The sequence below is a fragment of the Perissodus microlepis genome, chromosome 5 (assembly GCF_051167445.1).
Source record: "Perissodus microlepis isolate ML-2025 ecotype Zambia chromosome 5, ASM5116744v1, whole genome shotgun sequence".
In the NCBI taxonomy this organism is placed as follows: Eukaryota; Metazoa; Chordata; class Actinopteri; order Cichliformes; family Cichlidae; genus Perissodus; species Perissodus microlepis.
In genome coordinates, this window is record NC_140465.1 from 29,983,450 (window position 1) to 30,006,265 (window position 22,816).

The following is a 22,816-nucleotide window of genomic DNA, read 5'->3' on the forward strand; positions in this document are numbered from 1 at the left end:
GTATAACATAAATAAAAGGACTATGTTGATGTTTAAATGATAAAAGACTTCTGTTGGCGTCTAAGAATAAAAGTATAAGATTGGAAGTAATAACATTTTAATAACAATTCCCCTTTACAGTGTCTACAAGAGTCATTTTTAGTAATAATAATAATGTGAAATGAGACTAAGAAAACAATGCAAGCCATCTCCTTGGAAGGAAATCCAGAATAATGAGCTTAAGATGCTAAAATGATATACACTTGCAAACTAGACCACTTGGTTTTGCATCTGAAAATATATTTTTCACTTTACATATTATAATATAAACACTGATGATTGCAACTTTATATAGTGTGATATATATATGATTTATAAAAATAAAGCCCATAAAACTAAAAACCTTTTTTCCACTTGTACCATGTTCATTTCTGTGTGTTGCATGTCAGTGTTTAGTGTAGTTGCTGATTATCAGATTGTGAGAGTTTAAAAAGTTCAACCTAGGAAAATTTCCACCTTTTTCAAAAAAATGTTTTTGCTTTACCTGGATCTTCCTAGAAAACTAATCACTAGCTTCACCTTTGGTGAAAGTCTAGACCAGAGGTTGCCTTGTGGCATGGGTTACGATTAGAGTTAGCGTAACCCTACTAATACATATAATTTAATTAAATTTTATTTATATACAGTGGAACCCCGAGTTACGAAATTAATTCGTTCCAGAGGGTCTTTCATAAGTCAAAATTTTTGTAAGTCGAAGCACCTTTTTCCATCGCCTTTTGAGTGAGGCGATGCTGGCTGAAGACAAAGTTCTTGGTGGAGGAGGAGGTGGCTGAGGTTGAAGAAAGCATACATATGCATGCATACATATGTATGTGTAAATGTACATAACATTATGGAATTTAATTTAATTTTTAAAATTTTCTATTTTATCTATTTCGTTACGTGGGCATTTTGCTGTACCACGGGCAGAAATATTGCCGTTAAGTGCCTTCGTAACTTGAATTTTTCGTTAAATGGGGCCTTCGTAAGCCGGGGTTCCACTGTACAGCCAAATTACAACAACAGTTGCCTCAAGATGCTTTATATTGTAAGGTAAACACCCTACAATGACATGAAGAAAACAGGGAAAACACCAACAATCACATGACCCCCTATGAGCAAGCATTTTGGCAACAGTGGGAAGGAAAAACTCCCTTTTAATAGGAAGAAACCTCCAGCAGAACCAGACTCGGGGAGGAAGAGAGCCAAATAAAAGACAGCTCAGTAGCTCAATTCAAAGATACAGACTCTTGCAGTTTCTGAATTATTCTTCAAGTATTTTTACTTTCATTGTCCATCAAATGTTGCTCTTTTAGCATATCATTTTACAGTATATGTTGCACATCATTGACTGTAATGGAAGTGGTTATTTCTGTTTGTGCAAGACTGGTATTTGACTGGTACGGTGTATTTGCTCTCAATTGTTTTAACACAATATTTCAAACTGAAGTCTCAGACTTGCTTGATATGCTTGAGAAGCATAAAAATGAAGTAGCGCTTTAAAGTCAAAAGCATCTAAAGCTTTAAAAAAGAAATCAAGATTGTGTTTTCCACACATTAATTACTTCCTTGAGTGACTCCTCAGACTAAACACACAGAAAGACATGTGTGGTGAACAAATAACAGGGGATATATGTACAATTTGGGAATTCAGTAGAGCAGAAAAACAACAAATTGTGTTTTCAGACCTAATAGTATTGTATTTTGTTGGTTTAATTGAACAGGAATTGAGCATGGGCCCATCATAAAAGATTATAGTATACAACCAGGAACAGTTGTAGGAGAAAAATGTTTTGGAAATTCGTTTTGGAAAAACAAATCCCATCAGTGGGCTATATATATATATATATATATGATATATGTATATATATTATTTTTCTTCAGGCACATCAGTCACACACAGCAGTTTAAGTTACACAGTGTGCACTTGGCAAGAAAAGAGAATGATTTGTGGAGAAATTATTTCAAATCTCCTCACATATCTATGAAAACAACCTCCTCATGCAAACTATGCCAACAGCAAATGCAACAGAATTGCCTTTGTATTGTAAATGCAGCAGAAAGGTAAAGTCATCACAAGCAGAGTTAGTTTCTAGCATCAAACTGTGTTTCTCAGGATCTGGTTTTCTTCTTTGAATATTTTGTCAGTTCTATCTTCCTTGAACTTTTCTGACTTTTCTGCTTTTCACATTTCATTTGTAAAACCACAGTGCAGCTCTCGAGAACATTATAATAGTGAAAAGTTCACATTTGTCTTTTTAAATGTATTTTTCTGCAACTGTTATATCATAAGTCTACATACAATATGAATCCATTCAGGGCTGACCTCTGTGAGATTACTTTCTCCATTCCTCGTTAATCCAGCAATGTCTGATGACTATTTGGGATTCAGTGCTATCTATGTTTACTGTGAGGACGTCTGTGTCCTACCTGATTTATTTTTGTGAAATAACTTCACTGACAAAGAGTTCTTTACATAATGCATTCAAATTTGGGAAGAGAGCAGGAAGAGAGAGTTTGTAGTGGAATTAAAAAGCAGTTGTTGTTTTTTTTATATAGGACTGCTGCAAGGTTAGCAAGCTCACCACAGTTTGTACAAGCAGTGACTTAAGCAGGGAATTACAGTATGTTTTACCTCAGATTAATACATGAAAGCCATGACATGCAAATGGGCTGTTGCTAATGTAAAAATTCTGTTTAAGTAGAAAGCCTTTGTCAGCTCATGTAGGTCTATCCTTAAAAATTAATCCTGGATTTTTCAGTGGTTGTTCACTGCCAACAATATTACAATACAAAGCCGTGCAGTTTTCTGCAGAATAAAGACAGGATAATATTGTGACATTTTGTCCTTTGTTGAGTCTGCATCTCAGTAGTCTTTTTATTTTAAGAAAAAATGGCATACATTAAATAGAAGAGCCCTTATTTTCTCATGCATATAACAATAAATACATTTCAGAGTTAAATGTAGAATTTTTGTAAATGTCTGCAATCAGGGCTCAGTTTATATAAATGAGCAGTCCATCTTAGACATTCATTCATATATGCAGTCAGAATCCAAAAGAGCCCGAACCTCTCAGATTTAAATGGGAAATACAGAAATTCCACAAATGATGGCTTAGTTGTTGCAGGATGGTGATTTAATACATTTTTGTCTTTCACAGTTTTTTTTTTCTCCAAAAAGTCAAGATCACTGTACTAAATTATACTATAAACAATGTTGTTATTCTTAACCTCATGGGCCTAATGGTGCTGAAACGTTCATGACCTGAAGGCCACAGTTAGAGGTTAAAGGATTGATGAGTTGGAACTATTTTCTCATTCTGATGACATTATCATTCCTGGGCAAGATACTAATCCTTGCAGCTATGCCAGAGTTGCAGTCGATGATCAACCAGGTGAAGATGCACCATCTGAGGTGCATACTGTAGAAAGTCAACAAGTTTTTCAATTTCCTAGCAGTAATAATATTTGCTGAGAGAAAGAGAAAATGTCTACCTGTTACACCCTTGCATGCAGGGATAACAAAACCAAACCTGCTATTGTTGTGAAATTTTCAAATCAAAGGTACAAGACTGAAATATTGAGACAATCTAAAAAATCTTAAGAGCACCGTATGTCACTGTGCACCAGACAAAGAAAAATGATGAAATTTCCAGAAATGGTTGTATCCTCAGGAAACAAAACAAAATTCAAGTGACAAGGAATAGAAAAGTGTTTAAAAAGTCCTGGGTTTTGGATTATACAGGCAAACCTGAGCAATCCAAAGTAGTCGTGATGACAAATCTGAGACATCTGAAGTAACAGTAAGTAACATGGTTAATGGCTTGGCTTGGGATGTATGCAATGTTCCCTCTGAGCTGCAGGCGTGCGCAATTGGGCACTACTGGCATGGTCTCTGCACACAGAAAATCTGCGTTGCGCACAGAAAAAAAATCTAACCTGAATTGAAATTAAAATGAATACTTTAACAATTCTGTTTTGCAGTGTTAGTCAGTGACTGGCTGCTCCCGTATGGGATTAGAACGATGCCACCTTATCCCATAGTCCAACCAATAATGCGATTCACATTCGTATATACGCAGCTAATCAACGTCGTTGACAGGCTATGACAGCGTCATTATGTGCCGACACCGGTGTTTTAGCTAGCAAAGCGGCGTGGCTGATGTGCAGTGAAGCCACGTTAATGACAACGTGTACAACCATTGGAGATGTGAGCAGGACAGACGGAACAATTGACGGAAAAAGTGTGGACTTTATACCAGTTTTTAAATTGTGTTGATAGGCCACGTAAAACCAGAGTTATGATAAAAATATATGCAATGTTTGGTTTCCTTCCTGAATACTATCGTTGTTTATATTTACTGCGGAAAAAACGGTAAAATGGCGTTTTATAAGGAAAAGGCTCGAAAGCATTCTCCGCCTGTGAGCAAAAACAAAACCAAAAAAACCCTACCCTTTCCTATTGGTCGAAAAATGTACCATGTCGACCAATCAAAAAATGATATGGCAACATGGCATTTAGTTGTTTAGGAAAGATGTGAAAGATGTGTTTTGAGATGTGAGAGATTTTCGACGTTTAACGCAAATCTTGTGTAGTTAGTGTGTAGTGTAGTCAATAGTTTTGTTGTGTGTGTCAGAACAATGAGGCGACTGCTGAATGTTACAAACTGATACAGGAGTGATACATCTCCTGTTGTCAGGCCTGCAGGTATCAGGCTGTTGTTCTCCTTTATCTCATAGTGGACAGGAATTATTTTTTGGAGTGGCACAAATAATTTGTGTGGCATCAAACTTGATGCAGAACACCTGATTGTTCTGTAAATAGTTTGGAATGTTTATTTAAGAAACACCTTGGCTGCATTTTTAGGTAAACAGCTGCGAAAAACTTTGTTGTTTGCATAACTCAGTTACTTTTTTGAAGAAGTAACTATATAATTAATTGCCAAACATTGGTCAGTATTTACTGTATTTTGCAGACAGAAAGTTACAGGCCTCTCTCCCAGACCACAGACTCATAATAGAAGTCACAGCTTTACAAAAAGAAAGAAAGTTGTGTTTTCAAAATTGGAGTTCAAGTTATTTTTACTTCCAATAGTGTTAACATACTACACAGGTCATGAACAAGATTTTTTTTTTAAATTTTCATTGTAGTAAGTGGGCTAAAGCAGTTAATTAAAAGTAGTCTAACATAAACGCTGTAATTTGATAATTTTAATAAACCATGTAACTTGGATGGATTCGATGCTGGCGTGACCACAGTGCACACGTCTGCTGTTGCTCACAGTGGTCCAAGGGATTGCTCAGGGAGTTTGTGTGTTCGCTCACACACATGGAAAAATTAGAGGGAACATTGGATGTATGCATGTAGTATGTTGTGCAAGTGGTCATCACAAGAAACAAATTACCTACCTGACTATCGTTATCATTAACTTATCATTGACAAAAAGGCCAATTGGTGTAATTGAAAGCTTCCTGTGAATTTGTTATCATATTTCCTATGAATTCGTATGATTTTCTTAAGTAACTTAAACAGAAACTTAAACCAACTGATTTTAAAAAAAAATGTCTCCACACATCAGACTCAGATATATTGGTATTTTTACATGATCAAACAGTTTCTAAAGAGTGTACAGCTTACAAGATCAGTGTCTTTATAGCACTGTAAGATAAATAAAGTCAGTACAGCGTGCAAATCAAACCTGACGGTAAATTTGAAAGTTCAGTTTGTACATTTGGTCGCAAGTTAGAGGAACAATCTTAAAACACAACTCTGACATTTTGTCAGTTTCTAAAGTTGGCAGCAAGCTGTTTTCTGTTTACACATTCAGCACAGATGGATCGACATTAACATACAAACTCTTAGCAGACAGAAAAAAAAACCGATGGCACTCAAATCATTAAATCTGTGGGATGTAAAAAAAAACAAAACAAAAAAAAACAGTGAGCTGAAAGACAGTAAACACCCCGTAGGGCTGAACAGAACTGCAGCGACATAGTGCGAGTCCTAAAAAATATTTATTACTGTCACTTTGGGAAATCAAACCAAATTCACAAACTAAAAGCAAATGAAATTAAATGATCTTTGTCGTATTAACAACATGTAACACAATGAATAAAAAAAATAGCTGAATAAATATAGTAGGTCACATATCACACTTGAAGAAACACTGAAAATACACCAGTGACGCGTCACTGGAAATGACGAGTGTTTCTCAATACTATTTGTCTCCAAAAGAGTTAGACGTTTAATAATAATAGTGTTCACTAAGTTTTAATTTCCATCTATTGCCCATCTGTATTTTTACGTGTTAATTAGCTTGTCATATATCTTCAACATGTTTTCACTTAGTTTGACACTATATATTGACAAAACAATGAAGATGTTTTCTTTGTTTTCTTTCCCTATCAGAATGACACCTTGTGATGTGAAAAAAGAAAAGAACCTAGTAGAGAATTGCTTGGAAGAAACAACTTGTCAGATTTAACAAGCAAGCCAACAGGAGTCATTATAATGGCCTGATCTTTAAATGTAAATTTGATGATGTCATTAGTATAATGACTTTGATTGTAGCGATTTATTACAGCTGGGATTTTTATGCATTCTTCTCTTTGTGATCTGGTCAGCTAAGACTGCAAATATTAGAAAGCACAGATAATAAGCACCGAAAATAAAATTAAATAAATGAATAAGAAAAAATGTTGCACTTGTTCATGATGTGGAAAGTCAAGATATCTAAGTGAACATATACTATAGTAAATGATGTCAGATTATTAGGAAAAGAAAGCTGCGGCTTGACTGCCTGACTTGTCTTCTGATGAATTTATGCCATTAAAATCCATAAATCACTTCACTTTTGACAGCCTAGCATGTCTTCTTTACAATTTAAAAAAAAAAGAATAAGAAGAAATAGCCTCTCCCTGCAGTATAAATCTAATTCTTGGTTATTTGTTCATGAAGTGTCCATTCTGTGGTGCTGTGATCTGATTTGTGATGATAGAATCCAGTGTTCACATAGTTCAAATGCAATAAACGCTGTGGTTGTTGATATCTTGACTTTTTGTTGCCATTTTCTTTGAAGATTTGTGTTTATCTCACTAACAGCATGTTGCACATGTCTGTGTTCATTGGAAGGCATCTCACTATAAATAAAAACAGAAAGAGAAAAGTAAGAAACGGTGGCTCAGTTATTGTGACAGAGACAGACTGCGTGGCTGTGGTTGGCCTGACACCACAGCAGCTATTTGTCACTATTAGTTTCCATTAATTTAAGTGAAGACATTGTTAGGATAGCACTGCGGTGGTCCTCTGCTGTGGCAGGTGAGAAACTGCAAAGAGATGCTCGCCTTGAATGCTCGTCAGTTATCTAAACCCATCCATTTTGGTAAATGCCCAGAATGACCAATAATGGAGCCTGTTTGAGTGAAATGGACAAGTGGGTCATCACACATAAATGGTTGAAGTGATGAAATGCTCTCATGACTGTAGTCAAGACACACACATCCTGCAGCATATCTACCATAAACTAAAGGATGATCTGAAGCATTAAGACAGTTAAAGTGTTATTTTTATCCATGCTAAACATCTCTTTTAGGATCAAAAATGGAATGCTCGTAATGAATATTTCCTCCACCGAATCGCTGTTGGTCTTTGTGATTTGTTTAGTGATTTATATAGCTCAAGTGTTGTGGTCATGGATAGCTGTTTCCCTTAGCCGGAGGAAAAATAGATAGTAAGAAAAAAGCTTCACGGAGGAATAATTGCAAAAGAAAAGTAGTGAATATAAGAGTGTGGGTGACGCAGATGTACAGGTTGTTACAGAAATAATCCTCTCTTTTAAGCATACTGCTTTTGGTGACAAATCAATTCACAGAACATTTGGATAAAGTGAGGGGTTTTTTGGCATTTCATTAAATGCATGAAAAATGCATAAAAATATCCCTGCATGGCATATTTCCAGGGACCACTGCAATAAAAAAAAAAAGCTGTAGATGTGTCAGTCTGTCTGACTGATTCAAAATATTTGCACAAATTCAAAAGGTATGAAATTTAATGTTTTCAGGGTAGTGTTTTATTGGACCAATGGATTTCCCCGAAAGGGTATGTGCAATACCTGTGAAACCAACATTTTGCAAAAAAATAAAATAAAGAAATGCGCTATAGAGACAGTTGGCAAGCTGAAAAAAATGGGACACTGTTTGAATTCACTGATACCATTAGTGGGAAGGGTAATTGAAAAAACAGTGCAATGTTGTTCTGAGTGATCACCTGTTTCAGGAAATATTTCTGCTGCAACAGGAGTGATCTCTTCCAGGATGAGAATCGAATACGTAGGCTATGAGCGATAACTAAATGGTGTGATGATGATTCACATGCTGTGCCCTTGCTAATCACTAGATCTTCAACACCTTTGTGCCAGAGAACGTCCTCATCCCCATCATTAAAACACCAGATGGTGGAAGAATGAACAATCAATGTCAAAATGCACTGATGGTCTGCTAGTGGCATGCTTTGGCTCAATATCTAATTAAAGTGTTTAATATTGACTTTTCCTTTCCTTTCTTTTCCTTTCTGTTTCCCTTACATGTTGATGTGGGATGTATAAAATGATGACGCACAGGGGAGACTCACAAGTAAAAACAGCTCTGCTTGGTTGTGTTTTTACAGGATTGAGTTGTCCTGCTGCCTTATTTCTGTTTTTATACTCAAAAGTTTTATGAACACTTATTTAAGAAGTACCAATACAAGTACATATATGTGCTCCAAGTTGTGCTGTAAAAGAAAAAAATTAATTAATTTAGGAAAAGACAGCATATCACTGCTGATCATTGGCTGATGCTGTTATCCCTTTTGGAGCTTCTTTATATACCATTCCCTGCAGGTATTTTTGCTGACAACATTTTAAATTTTTGCATGTCTGAGGACTGAGCCAGGATTTGTCTGACCTTCTCAAACTTAATGAGGTTCACTGACAGGTGAGGAAGGAGGAGACAGTTTCATCCAACACAGGGACTCTGTCTCAGACTTCAAAACTTTTTTAGACAGCTAAATGGGGACAGGTTTAGTTGCCCCCTCATTAGGCTGGGCATCAGAGCAGAAGACCACCAGATGGCAGGAGTCTAGGCTATAGACTTTTACAAAGTGTACACCTTAACTAAATATATGTAGGTGTAGTAAAAATAAGACTCATTCGGCATTCTAGTACTCTCATTTTTACTAGTTTGGAGAGCAACTTGTGACAGTTAAAAATAACACACACTGCTTTTGCAGTTGTTTAAGTAGTTATGACCCGCTCACTCTTTCTGGCTTCTAAACATTGTGTTTCTGTGTACGATAAACAGTGTAAAGTATGTGCAAAGCAATCCTCTGGCAGTGTCCCTGCTGTCCGTAGAGCTGCAGGAAGCTCAGAAACAATCGTTCAGACAAACATGGCACTCTGAGGCGCTCTAAATTTCACCCAAGAAATCCTGTTGGAGAAGCCCAGAAAAACTCACTTGAGTGGCATAAAACACATGTCAGCATCCTCTTTCTCTGTTGCCTTTGCAAGGACTCAAATTGTATTTTTTTCCTTTTGTAGGTTCTCTAACTCTGCTTTGTCTAATGGGTAAAGAACATACTTCCTATAATATTTCAGCGTTTTATTACAGAGACCGGATAGGCCAACATAACCACAACCTTCACAACATGCCTGCAGCGGTGGAGAAACAAAGCATTCAAAAAAGCCTTTTGTGCCAGTGTTTTGTGCTGTCATACTAACCAGCATGGCCAGACCTAACATGGCAGAAAACAAATCAGAGCTGCAAAGCTGTCCCGTCGCATAAAGGTCCTTTGTATGCATTACAATGAACAAACATTACCTTGTTCATTTGGTACATAAACTCCGAAGTCCAGGCTTTCAGCATAACTTAAACAGACTTAAGAACATTTATACCTGTCCAAGTGAAGTCTAGAACAAAACAGTTTGAAGAAGAATAGCACACACAGTAAGCTTTATTGTTAACAAGCATTAACAGCACACAAAAACAAAAATTTTTTGTACAGGAACATGTAATCTCAGTGTTCGTTCTGTCTGGTAGCAACAGTGTTCAGGTAAAAGTGAAACTGTATATTTCAATAAATTTAAAATATGGAAATTCATGACAATGTTCATGCTGTCACATACATTGCATACATTTTAAACCTGTCCTCTGAATCAACAAATAGTATGGGTGAGCAGAACTTTCAATTATTAATTGCAAGATATTTTCTCCTGTCCCACAAAAATGCAAAGAATATTTTCCTGGTCCGAGCCGTTAGTAAGTGAAAATGATGCTACTTTAATAAACTCTAAAAGACAGTTTGTTTCTCACTGAATAGCCACCGCGCTTTATTCAGCAACATACAACATTTAATTTCATATTAATTTCACGTTTGCTATTACGTTAAATTCAAACCACTCAATTAAGTACGGTACTGGCTGATCATTGATGTTTTAATCATATGTTTGCGTTTCTGAGAGTTCTCTGACATATTATTTTATGTCTCTATATTTGTTTTTCTAGGCGGTGTGTGCATCTCCCAGTCTGTCAAAATTCCCCGGGAGCCCAAGCAAGGAGAGTTCGACAAGGTCATCCGGCGACTCAGAGAAAATCCAAATGCCAGAGTCGTCATACTTTTTGCCAATGAAGATGATATCAGGTATAACCCGGTAATAGATTAACACTTCTTTTGAAGATTAGGAAAACATGACTACAGCAGACAGCATGCAAACATGTAGGAGCACAGCCGTTTCAGTGCGGGTCTGCCAGACTACTGTGTAATGAATTGCACAACAAAATCAAAGTGGAGCTGGTTGGGATGCTGACCTTATCTGTGGCAACATCTGTTTCCTCTCCTTCGCAGGCGGCTGCTCCATGCAGCGAAAAAGGCCAACCAGACAGGTCATTTTATCTGGGTGGGTTCAGACAGCTGGGGCTCAAAGATCTCTCCGGTTGTGCAGCAGGAGGAGATGGCAGAGGGAGCAGTCACCATCTTGCCCAAGCGTCAGTCCATCAGAGGTACAGAGATGGACATTATGCAAGCATCTGATCTCCCTGCCTTCTAAAATCATGTGCACATATCAGTGATTTATTATTTCCAATAAAGTAAAACAAAACTATTTATCTTTTACTCTTTCAGAAGACTACGTTATTTGTAATGACTTCAACACTCATTTAATCATCAAAGATGTAAAAAAGTTCAGTCAAACAAAAAACAAAAAAGAAGCAAAGTGAATGTGCACACGATATTGAATTATTGCTGTCATATACTCTAGAACACATGACAGCTATGGTTCTCATTCTCGTTGCTTACACTGAGAATGACTGTATCACTGACAATGAACCGACTGATCTGTTTAGGGTTTGATCGTTACTTCATCAGTCGAACGCTGGAAAACAACAGAAGGAATATCTGGTTTGCTGAGTTCTGGGAGAACAACTTCAACTGCAAACTCAGCCGTCATGCGGTGAAGAAAGGGTCCGGGCTCAAGAAGTGCACAAGTAAGATATTCTCCTGTTGAGGAAAAAGCTATTCTGTGTTCTTTTTGTTTAAACTTTTACCCAACATGAAAACATTCCTCTTTTGATGTATCATGAGGGAGGTGACACATTTGGCTCATGGGGAAAGTGTTTTGACAGCATTGCCCACCTATTAAAAGTGGAACCGCTATATATTCAGTCTTCAAAATCACAGTTCATCTCACAGCTCATTTCATTGCTGCTCTATATTTCTGCTGAGTCTAGTGTGTTTATCCACACAGCTATAACAAGTGAATGGTTTAGCTCGGCTGCATGCTTAAAGCTTCGGGCTTAATGCCATACTTTATACAGCTGTAGATAGCACAATCTCTCTTGGTGGGAAAAGTCACTGCATATTTTATCATGATTTAAACCTCTATTAAGTAGTAAAACATATAACAAAATTGAAATTTTGCTTACAGTCACCCCACTTCTGCCCTATCTTGAAAACTGCAACAGGGTAAAAACTAAACCGTATTAATGAGCAACTAAGTTAAATGAAGCCCCCTCCCCAAAGAAAAATCCAAAACCAAAGTTCTAGACAATGCAGTAGTTATAAGCTGATTAATTTAATATAGGATTTATAGCATATCTGGTGATCAGCTCTTATTAGCATTCAAGCCTTGTTACTGCATTACCTTTTCTAACTGCTAAATACTCCATTATGCTAAACAGCTAGTCACCAACCGTGTCTGATGCAGGCAGCTCACTGTTGATTTTAAAGTTGTTTTTTTTTCCGCTAAAAGCAGCTACTTGGTATGGCTGCAAAAAAGTTGAGAGAGCAATAAGAGTGCAACAAAATATTGAAATTGTTGGCTAGACACCTAAACAATGATCTAAAGTTGATTATAAAGCTCTACGAAGCTGAAGGGAGGAGTATATTCAGGCTATAATTCTCTACAGGCTCAGAGAAAACACTTTTACGTTCTACGTTGTTCCACATTCGATATTTCTCGCTGTTTTTTCTTTTTCTTTTCAAAGAAAACAAACTTGCACTGTTTTAAACCCTAAATAATATTAATTATAGCATCTTTAAAAGTAATAGATTTATTTTGGAAAATCAAAAAGCAAAAGAAACTAAGGTGATAATTAGATTAGCTTTTGGAACTCAGTTTATTTCTAGTGCCAGTCCCAAGCCCCAGGTAAATGGGGGAGGTTACATGAGAAAGGGTATCAGGTGTATCAAACAAGCAGATTATTGAGGTTTCCACATGCGATTTCTATACCAGATCAGTCAGGGCTCGAGTTAACAATAACTGCCTCTAGTGCTGTTGCCTAACAGGGTGTCAGTGGAAACGGTGTTACTGTTGGCTGAAGACAAAGAAAGGGGGAAGGTGTGTTTGGAGGTAACAACAGAGAAGGGAAGGTCTAAGTGTGGAGGTGAGAGCAGGGACTCTGTAGTCTGGTAAAGGGAAAGAGCTAGTTCATGTGCTGGAGAGAAGGAAAGTATATTGTTTGTGCAAGAGACCAGGTGGAAGGGAAGCAAGGACAGAAGCACTGGAGGTGATTGGTAATGAGGTTATTGGATGAGACTTCAGTGGACATGTAGGTGAAGGGAACAGAGGTGATGAGGAGGTGTTGGGTACGTATAGTGTTAAGGAGAGAAATGCAAAAGGACAGATGGTTGTGGATTTTGCAAAAAGGATGGAAATGACTATGGTGAACATGAAGAAGGAACACAAAGGGATGTATAAGAATGCAAGGACGTACACATAGGTGCACTACATCTTATACAGAAGAAGCAATCTGAAACACAAGTGGAAAAAAGAAGTGGAAGTGAGTGAAGACATAGGCAAGGATTAAATGGTAGAAATGTTGCACAGATACTGCCATGAGGGCATTTGTCCTATTCTCTGGACAGAGTAAAGAAGACAGAGTGACGCGATGGTGGTCACATTCATAAATGTTACTGTAGGAAAGTATTTAAAGGAAGAGATTAGCAAAGAAAACATGGAAAGTAGTCGGGCTGATGAAGAAAGCTGACAGGACTACTGTGAGACTTTTCAACCAGATTATTTAACAAAATCTTTTTTTTTTTCAAATTCAAAACATAGATATATTTTTTACTGGTGCACAAAATGAGCCGTGCATGTCAAGGCGGAGGCTCTGCCGAACCCCTGAGACTGACTCACCGAACCCCTGAGACTGACTCACCGAACCCCTGAGACTGACTCACCGAACCCCTAGGGTTCGATCGAACCCAGGTTAAGAAGATAGGTGATAGGTGCAAACAGCAGTATGGCTTCATGTGGAGAAAAGAGCACAGTTCCAGTGTTTGCCTTAGAGTGTTGATGGAGGAGTGTAGCGAAGGTCAGACGGAGTTTCATAGTGTATTTGTGGTCTAGAGAAAGCAAAGTGGTATACTGCATGAGAAAGCCAGAAATGGCAGCGAAGTATGTGAGGATGGTGCAGGACATGTTGGTTTTGAGCTCCTTTTTTTGCAGTGGTGATGGGCAGTTTGACAGATGAGGTCAGGCACACGTCTCTGTGGAGGAGGATGATCACAGGCAATGCTGTGATCTGTAATGAGAGCATGGAGCAGGTGGAAGAGAGCCTGGAGAGGTGGAGGTATGCTTTGGAGACAAGAGAAATGAAAGTAGAAGCAAGGCAGAATACATTTGTGTAAATGATAGATGTAACAGGGAATCTACACGGAGCAGAGGAAGTGAAAATGGACAAGTATGCAACTATCAACTATCCAAGAGAGAGGAAGAAGACACTACAGGTTTGGTGGACACAAGTGTCAGGAGTGATTTGTGACAGTAGGATAGCAGTAAGAGTTGAAAGGGAAGTTTTGCAAGATGGCCTCTTATGATATATGGTTTGTAGACGGTGACACTAATGGAAAGATAGGAGGCTGAGCTGGAGGTGGAGGTGAGTTCAAGATGTTAAGATTTTTTGTTGGAAGTACCCAGAATGAGTATATCAGAAGAGAGAAAGTGGATATACCAGACAAAGGATGTTAAAAATTGAGCTGCCAGGGATGAGTAAAAGTGGGATATCACAGGAAAGATTCATGGAAGTCATGAATCCTGACCAACTGTATAACAGTCTGGCACGGGAACTGCTCTGCCTCGGACCGGAAGGCGTTGCAGAGGGTCGTGAAAACTGCCCAGCGCATCGCCGGAGCACCACTTCCCGCCATAAAAGACATCTACAGGAAGCGGTGTCTGAAAAGGGCTGGGAAAATCATCAGAGACCCCAGTCACCCATCACATGGACTCTTCACCCTCCTGCCCTCTGGGAGGCGCTACAGGAGCCTCCGGACTAAGACCACCAGGTACCGGAACAGCTTCTTCCCCACAGCTGTCAGACTCCTGAACTCTGCCTCCTGACATCTGACCCACGTTAACACATGGACTGAACATACACACACCCACAATGGACAACTGTACCCTCAAACACACAATAATAACATGGACTGAACCACCACTCACGACCACTAGCACTTTATATAGATACTGTAGAAATTATCCACATATCTAATTTATCTTAACTGCACTACTGTATAGCTCTGTAAATAATCATTCTGTACATACGATAATTTTTAACCCTACAACTGTTTACAACTTGCATAGTTCCCATTTCTGTATAACTGTATATCTCAGATTTCTGTAAAGTTATTTATTTCATATTCTGTATAGTTTTTCATATTTATATCCTGTTCATAGCCTGTACATAGCTTGTACTCACTACAGCCTGTACATACCTATAGTTATAGAATATTCACAACATACTTCATACCGTGTACATTATAACATACCATAATAGACCCATTTCTGTAATATACTTACATATCTATATTATTGCTAATATATATTGTAATATATCTATATCACTAAAGCACTTCTGGATGGATGCAAACTGCATTTCGTTGCCCTGTACCTGTGCATGTGCAATGACAATAAAGTTGAATTCTAATTCTAATTCTAATGAAGGAGGATATGCAGAGGGTTAGTGTGACAGAAGAGGATGCAAGGGATAGGGGTGGCATGAAGGCAAGGATTTGCTGTGGTGACCCATAAAAGGAACAGGTGAAAAAAAAGAAGAAGAATTAGGTGTGTTATTGGTGGGGAAAAACTCAAGTAAGAGTTGCTGTATGCAGCCCAGCAAGCAAGAACACTGCCAAGAAACAGTCTAACATTCAATTCAATTCAATTCAATTCAATTCAATTCAATTTTATTTATATAGCGCCAAATCACAACAAAAGTCGCCTCAAGGCGCTTCATAGATACAGAGAAAAACCCAACAATCATATGACCCCCTATGAGCAAGCACTTTGGCGACAGTGGGAAGGAAAAACTCCCTTTTAACAGGAAGAAACCTCCGGCAGAACCAGGCTCAGGGAGGGGCGGCCATCTGCTGCGACCGGTTGGGGTGAGAGAAGGAAGACAGGATAAAAGACATGCTGTGGAAGAGAGACAGAGGTTAATAACAGATATGATTCAATGCAGAGAGGTCTATTAATACATAGTGAGTGAGAAAGGTGACTGGAAAGGAAAAACTCAATGCATCTTGGGAATCCCCCGGCAGCCTACGTCTATTGCAGCATAACTAAGGGAGGATTCAGGGTCACCTGGTCCAGCCCTAACTATATGCTTTAGCAAAAAGGAAAGTTTTAAGCCTAATCTTGAAAGTAGAGATAGTTTCTGTCTCCCGAATCCAAACTGGAAGCTGGTTCCACAGAAGAGGGGCCTGAAAACTGAAGGCTCTGCCTCCCATTCTACTTTTAAATACTCTAGGAACAACAAGTAGGCCTGCAGAGCGAGAGCGAAGTGCTCTAATAGGGTGATATGGTACTACAAGGTCATTAAGATAAGATGGGGCCTGATTATTTAAGACCTTGTATGTGAGGAGCAGGATTTTGAATTCAATTCTGGATTTAACAGGAAGCCAATGAAGGGAAGCCAAAACAGGAGAAATATGCTCTCTCCTTCTAGTCCCTGTCAGTACTCTTGCTGCAGCATTTTGGATTAGCTGAAGGCTTTTCAGTGAGTTTTTTGGACATCCTAATAATAATGAATTACAGTAGTCCAGCCTGGAAGTAATAAATGCATGAACTAGTTTTTCAGCGTCACTCTGAGACAGGATATTTCTAATTTTAGAGATGTTGCGCAAATGGAAGAAAGCAGTCTTACATATTTGTTTAATATGTGCGTTGAAGGACATGTCCTGGTCAAAAATGACTCCAAGGTTCCTCACAGCGTTACTGGAGGCCAAGGTAATGCCATCCAGAGTATGAATCTGGTTAGATACCATATTTCTAAGATTTTCAGGGCCGAGTACAATAACCTCAGTTTTATCTGAATTAAGAAGCAGAAAGTTAGCGGCCATCCAGGTCTTTATGTCTTTAAGACATTCCTGCAGTTTAACTAATTGGTGTGTGTTATCTGGCTTCATGGACAGATAGAGCTGGGTGTCATCTGCATAGCAGTGAAAATGTATGCTATGTCTTCTAATGATGCTGCCTAAGGGAAGCATGTATAATGTAAACAGAATTGGTCCTAGCACTGAACCCTGTGGAACTCCATAATTAACCTCAGTGTGTGAAGAGGACTCTCCATTTACATGCACAAATTGGAGTCTATTAGATAGATATGATACAAACCACTGCAGTGCAGTACCTGTAATACCTACAGCATGTTCTAATCGCTCTAATAGGATATTATGGTCGACAGTATCGAACGCTGCACTGAGGTCTAGCAGGACAAGCACAGAGATGAGTCCACTGTCAGAGGCCATAAGAAGATCATTTGTAACCTTCACTAAAGCTGTTTCTGTGCTGTGATGAGCTCTGAAACCTGACTGAAACTCTTCAAATAAACCATTCCTCTGCAGATGATCTGTTAGCTGTTTGACAACTACTCTTTCAAGGATTTTTGATATGAAAGGAAGGTTGGAGATTGGCCTATAATTAGCTAAGACTGCTGGGTCTAGAGATGGCTTTTTGAGTAAAGGTTTAACCACAGCCAGCTTGAAGGCCTGTGGTACATAGCCGACCATTAGAGATAGGTTGATCATATTTAAGATCGAAGAATTAATCAATGGCAGGACTTCTTTGAGCAGTTTTGTAGGAATGGGGTCTAAAAGACACGTTGATGGTTTGGAGGAAGTAATTATTGAAGTTAACTCAGAAAGATCAATTGGAGAAAAAGAGTCTAACTTAACATCAATGGTACTAAGAGTAGCTGTAGATAATATTACATCTGTGGGATGATTACTGGTAATTTTTTCTCTAATGATAAAAATTTTATTTGTGAAGAAGTTCATGAAGTCATTACTAGTTAACGTTAAAGGGATGGTTGGCTCAACAGAGCTCTGACTCTTTGTCAGCCTGGCTACAGTGCTGAAGAGAAACCTGGGGTTGTTCTTATTTTCTTCAATCAGTGATGAATAGTAAGATGTTCTGGCTTTGCGGAGGGCTTTCTTATAAAGCAGCAAACTATTTCTCCAGGCTAAATGATGATCCTCTAAATTTGTGACACGCCATTTCCTCTCCAGATTACGAGTCATCTGCTTTAGGGTACGTGTTTGAGAATTATACCACGGAGTCAGGTACTTCTGATTAGAGACCTTAGTTTTCACTGGAGCTACAGTATCCAGAGTCGTACGTAGTGAGGAGGTGAAATTATTAACAAGATAATCAACCTCTGTTGGGGTAGCGTTCAGATAGCTGCTCTGCTCTGTGTTGGTACAGGGCATTGAAGATGATAACAGTGGGTGGATTATATTCTTAAACTTAGTTACAGCGCTTTCAGAAAGACATCTACTTTGATAAAATCTACTCTCCACCGCTGTGTAATCAATTATTGTAAATGTAAATGTTATCAGAAAATGATCAGACAGGAGAGGGTTTTCAGGAAACACTGTTAAATGTTCAGTTTCTATGCCATATGTTAAAACAAGATCTAGAGTGTGATTAAAGTGGTGGGTGGGTTCTTTTACATTTTGAGAGAAGCCAATTGAGTCTAATAACAGACTAAATGCCATGTTGAGGCTGTCATTTTTAGCATCTACATGGATGTTAAAATCACCCACAATAATTATTTTATTTGAGCTCAGAACTAAATTAGATATAAAGTCTGAGAAATCAGACAGAAACTCTGTGTAAGGCCCAGGTGGACGATAGATGATAACAAGTAAGACTGGTTTCTGAGTTTCACAGCTGGGGTGGACAATGTTAAGCATCAGGCTTTCAAATGAATTAAAAGTCTGTCTTGGTCTTTCATTAATTAATAGGCTGGTGTGAAAAATTGCTGCCACACCGCCCCCTCGGCCTGTGCTTCGAGGTTTCTGGTAGTTAGAATGACTTGGGGGTGTTGATTCATTTAAACTAACATAATCATCCTGCTGCAACCAGGTTTCTGTAAGGCAGAGTAAATCAATTTGTTGATCAATTATTAAGTCATGTACTAACAGAGACTTGGAGGAGAGAGACCTAATATTTAATAATCCACATTTCACTGTTTTACTCTTTGGTTCAGATGTGGATACTGTATTGTTCTTTCTTTTTGATTGTTTATGTTTAAGTTGTTTGTTGCTGGTTTTTAGTTTGTTTTTTGTCTTTTTGGAAGCTGACACAGTCTCTATGGAGATGGGTTTTTGGGGGGGTAGCAGGAGGAGAGAAGCTGCAGAGAGGCGTGTAAGACTGCAACTCTGCTTCCTGGTCCCAACTCTGGATAGTCATATTTTGGGGGGTTTAATAAATTTGTCCATATTTCTAGAAATGAGAGCTGCTCCATCCAAAGTGGGATGGATGCCGTCTCTCCTAACAAGACCAGGTTTCCTCCAGAAGGTTTGCCAATTATCTATGAAGCCCACATCGTTTCTGGGACACCACTCAGACAGCCAGCAATTTAAGGAGAACATGCGGCTAAACATGTCACTCCTGGTCTGATTGGGGAGGGGACCAGAGAAAACTACAGAGTCCGACATTGTTTTAGCAAAGTTGCACATCGATTCAATATTGATTTTAGTGACCTCCGATTGGCGTAACCGGGTGTCATTACTGCCGACGTGAATTATGATTTTACTGAATTTACGTTTACCCTTAGCCAGCAGTTTTAAATTTCCTTCAATGTCGCCTGCTCTGGCCCCTGGAAGACAATTGACTATGGTTGCCGGTGTCTCTAGCTTCACATGTCTGAGAACAGAATCACCAATTACCAGAGTTTGACCCCCGGCGGGTGTGTCACCGAGTGGGGAAAAACGGTTAGACACATGAACGGGTTGGTGATGTACCTGGGGCTTCTGTTTAGGACTATGCTTCCTCCTCACCGTGACCCAGCCGCCCTCTTTCCCCAGCTGCTTGGGGTCTGCCGGGGAACAGCTAGCGGGGCCTACGCTATCTTCGGCTGCACCAGCTACAGGGGCCTGGCTAGCTACGGGTGAATGAAGGGTGCGAAGCCGAGTCTCCAATTCAGTAATCCTGGCCTCCAGAGCTGCAAATATGCTACATTTGTTACAGATATCATTACTGCTAAAGGAGGCCGAGGAGTAACTAAACATCTGACACAATGAGCAAGAAAGTGCAGGAGGGACAGGTGAAGTAGCCATGGTGCTAACGAGTCGGCTATGAGCTAAGCTAAGCTAGCGAAACAGTACAGAGACAGTGAGTGAATACTTTGGCTATAAATTAGGTAGTGAGTACACAGAAAGTGTGCTTCGGATGAAGCACGTGAAGATTATACTATGAAAGAAGAATGTATTTAAAAGTTGTTAATTAAATTGCTAAGCAAATAAGCTACTCATTGCTCTCGACTGTCAGGTTTTAGTGATCCCTTGAGAATCTCCCAAGTTTGAAAATTGCCACGTATAGCCTCAACCCTCGAGTAACATCAATTAATGGAAATATTTCTCCCTAACGTATGCACAGTAGCAAAATGACTAATTAATAACTACAGCATAACACTGAAGTCTGCTGGAAAATGTAACAATGCAACAGAGAAGAAACCAGAGACGCAAATAAGATTTGTATGATAATGACCATCATTACAGCCAAACACTGCAGAATTGTTGCAGATTTCATGCAGTAATAATCCATATCCTCTTAATTACAGGTAGCTAGTATTGCCATTAAAGGCAGATCATCACAACTGGACTGTTAGGATCAGTTGTTTCCTCTAAAAGAAGAGTCCAAGTGATGACTCAACCTAAAAAATTAACACTCAAATGCCCAGATTTGAATTATTTAATCTGACGATAAGTTTACGCTTACAAATTACTTGCATATTCTCTTTATTCTTAAAATGTGACAGTATTGTGCTTTAGAGGATCATGGAAAGCTGGATATCATAGAGCTCTGTGTCATTCTTTTGGTAATAAAAAGAAAGTTGAATTTGATTGAATTATTGTAATTTCATATAGCCCCCACTTGCCTCTGAAATAAACATATACTGAATCGAGACAGCTCACTGTGAGGACACAAAATATACAGCAGATAAAGAAGTCATAAAAACAATCACATTCATAACATAGTTGGGAATGAGGAATAATTTGGGGGGCATACAGCATTGACAGAAAAATAGATCAGCATACAATTAGAGAACACAACGTTTAAAAAATCCCTCTCTTGAATTTACAGTTAAGAATGAGCAATTTGTCTTTAGGCGGAAACCATGCAAACTCCAAGAAATCAAAGGAAATAAAAGTAACAATCTAGTTGCTGTACGGTGAAAGCACTAACCACCGAGCCACCACTCTGCCCTGGAGCCAGATGTGTATATCCCCAATCTACATACACCAGTTTCCACACATACACTAGTATTTATAAACAAGACTGTGTCGTGACAGCGTGCGTACAATACGTCCACACTGGCTTTACATGGCGGTAAGCCACACATCAGTGGCTGGGCTGAGTTTCACATGCTGCAGCATTATGACTAAGAGAAAGAAAAACATCAAAGACAGAATCTGGGCAGGATTTGGAGTCGGCGCATTGCACAGTTTCACATGTACAGTAACATTTATGAATGTGAGCACAGTCTGTTTTCATTCATTTTCTGAAATAGTGACCTTTAGTTATCTGACTGGCAAAGTTTACTTTGCTTTTATTTCTTATTTCTTCAGCCCTTCAATTAATGCTAATTCAAAATTTATAGATGTAGATGGCTTTTAATGTAAAAAAAATAAAAACAAAAAACCCATGAAGTGCCTCGTTAGGTTGACAGCACTCATCGGGACTGCAGCAGCAGAAAAAAACAAAACAAAATACAGTACACTGCTTGAATGGGTGGCGGAAAATAGGAGTTCATGATTCTCTTACTAATGATGGAATTTGTGTTGAAAATGCATGCTATCTTCACTCAGTTCAGCTGTTGTGAGGCCACAGGTAATGTTACACTCTTCATTGTCTTTATTCTTTTCATTTTTTTATATTTAGTTCTTATGAGGAACCAGCTTTACTTTTTCCTCTGGCAATTTTTGGTTGCAAAAAACAAACAAACTGATTTTGTTGCAGGGAGGGGGGAATCCCTCTTAGTGCAGTAAAGTAGTGCCATAAATCACAAAATGCTCCAAACCAGCAGGCTTCGTGGAGGTGGGATTTACAGCATGACTAAATTAGATTTTTAAGCTGGTTGTACGTTGTCTTACAATGCTATATGCATCGGTCACAGCTGTGCATTACCCTACAATATAACATGAATAATATAGACTAATTTTATTTATTTATTTATTTTTAAAAGATTTCCAAAGATTTTACCATGCTATTTATTGCATGGTAAAATTTGAAGTGACTGTAATAGACCACTCAGTCAAGAGGACTTTATGGCAGTGCAAAATTTACAGCTTACTTTTCTAAATGTGATGAAGAACTCTGATTTGTCAGGTAGTTAACTGCCAGAGCAGACATTCCCATTTAGATATATTACCTCTAAACAGTTTCTCAATTAACTCTCTGAAAAATATACTTGATATGAGAGCCCAGCTGATATAGGATTCTCAAGACTGATATCGATATTAAGCAATTTAAAAATCCCATTATATCAGCCCATATTTTTTCATGTGAAGCTATTTAAGTTATTACTAAGATAATATAACAGAGCAGTTTTATAAATAAACTTATCGTCACAACAAGTCCTAGGTTAATTAATTATGCTCTACTCAGCTGGTTGTTGTGTTTGTGGCCACACCTTTTGGCAACAGGGAAGTTGCAGAATGCCCCCTGGTGGACAAACTATGTAATGCAACATTCAGGACATGGTCAAAGGGTGTTTCTCCCATCTTGTCTTCACATCATTTATCAGTTGGTATAAATGGCAA

The 22,816-nt window shown here is 38.5% G+C and overlaps 1 protein-coding gene across 2 annotated transcripts in view; it reads left to right on the plus strand.

The window, feature by feature from the left end:
- LOC146387576 (metabotropic glutamate receptor 4-like) overlaps positions 1 to 22,816 on the plus strand; it is a 189,203-nt gene that overhangs the window by 129,233 nt on the left and 37,154 nt on the right. For both annotated transcript variants that reach the window (XM_084929278.1, XM_084929280.1), the window contains exons 4-6: positions 10,558 to 10,693; positions 10,898 to 11,052; positions 11,395 to 11,535. In XM_084929278.1, the coding sequence (XP_084785404.1) occupies positions 10,558 to 10,693; positions 10,898 to 11,052; positions 11,395 to 11,535 (432 nt within the window). The remainder of the gene's footprint in view (positions 1 to 10,557; positions 10,694 to 10,897; positions 11,053 to 11,394; positions 11,536 to 22,816) is intronic.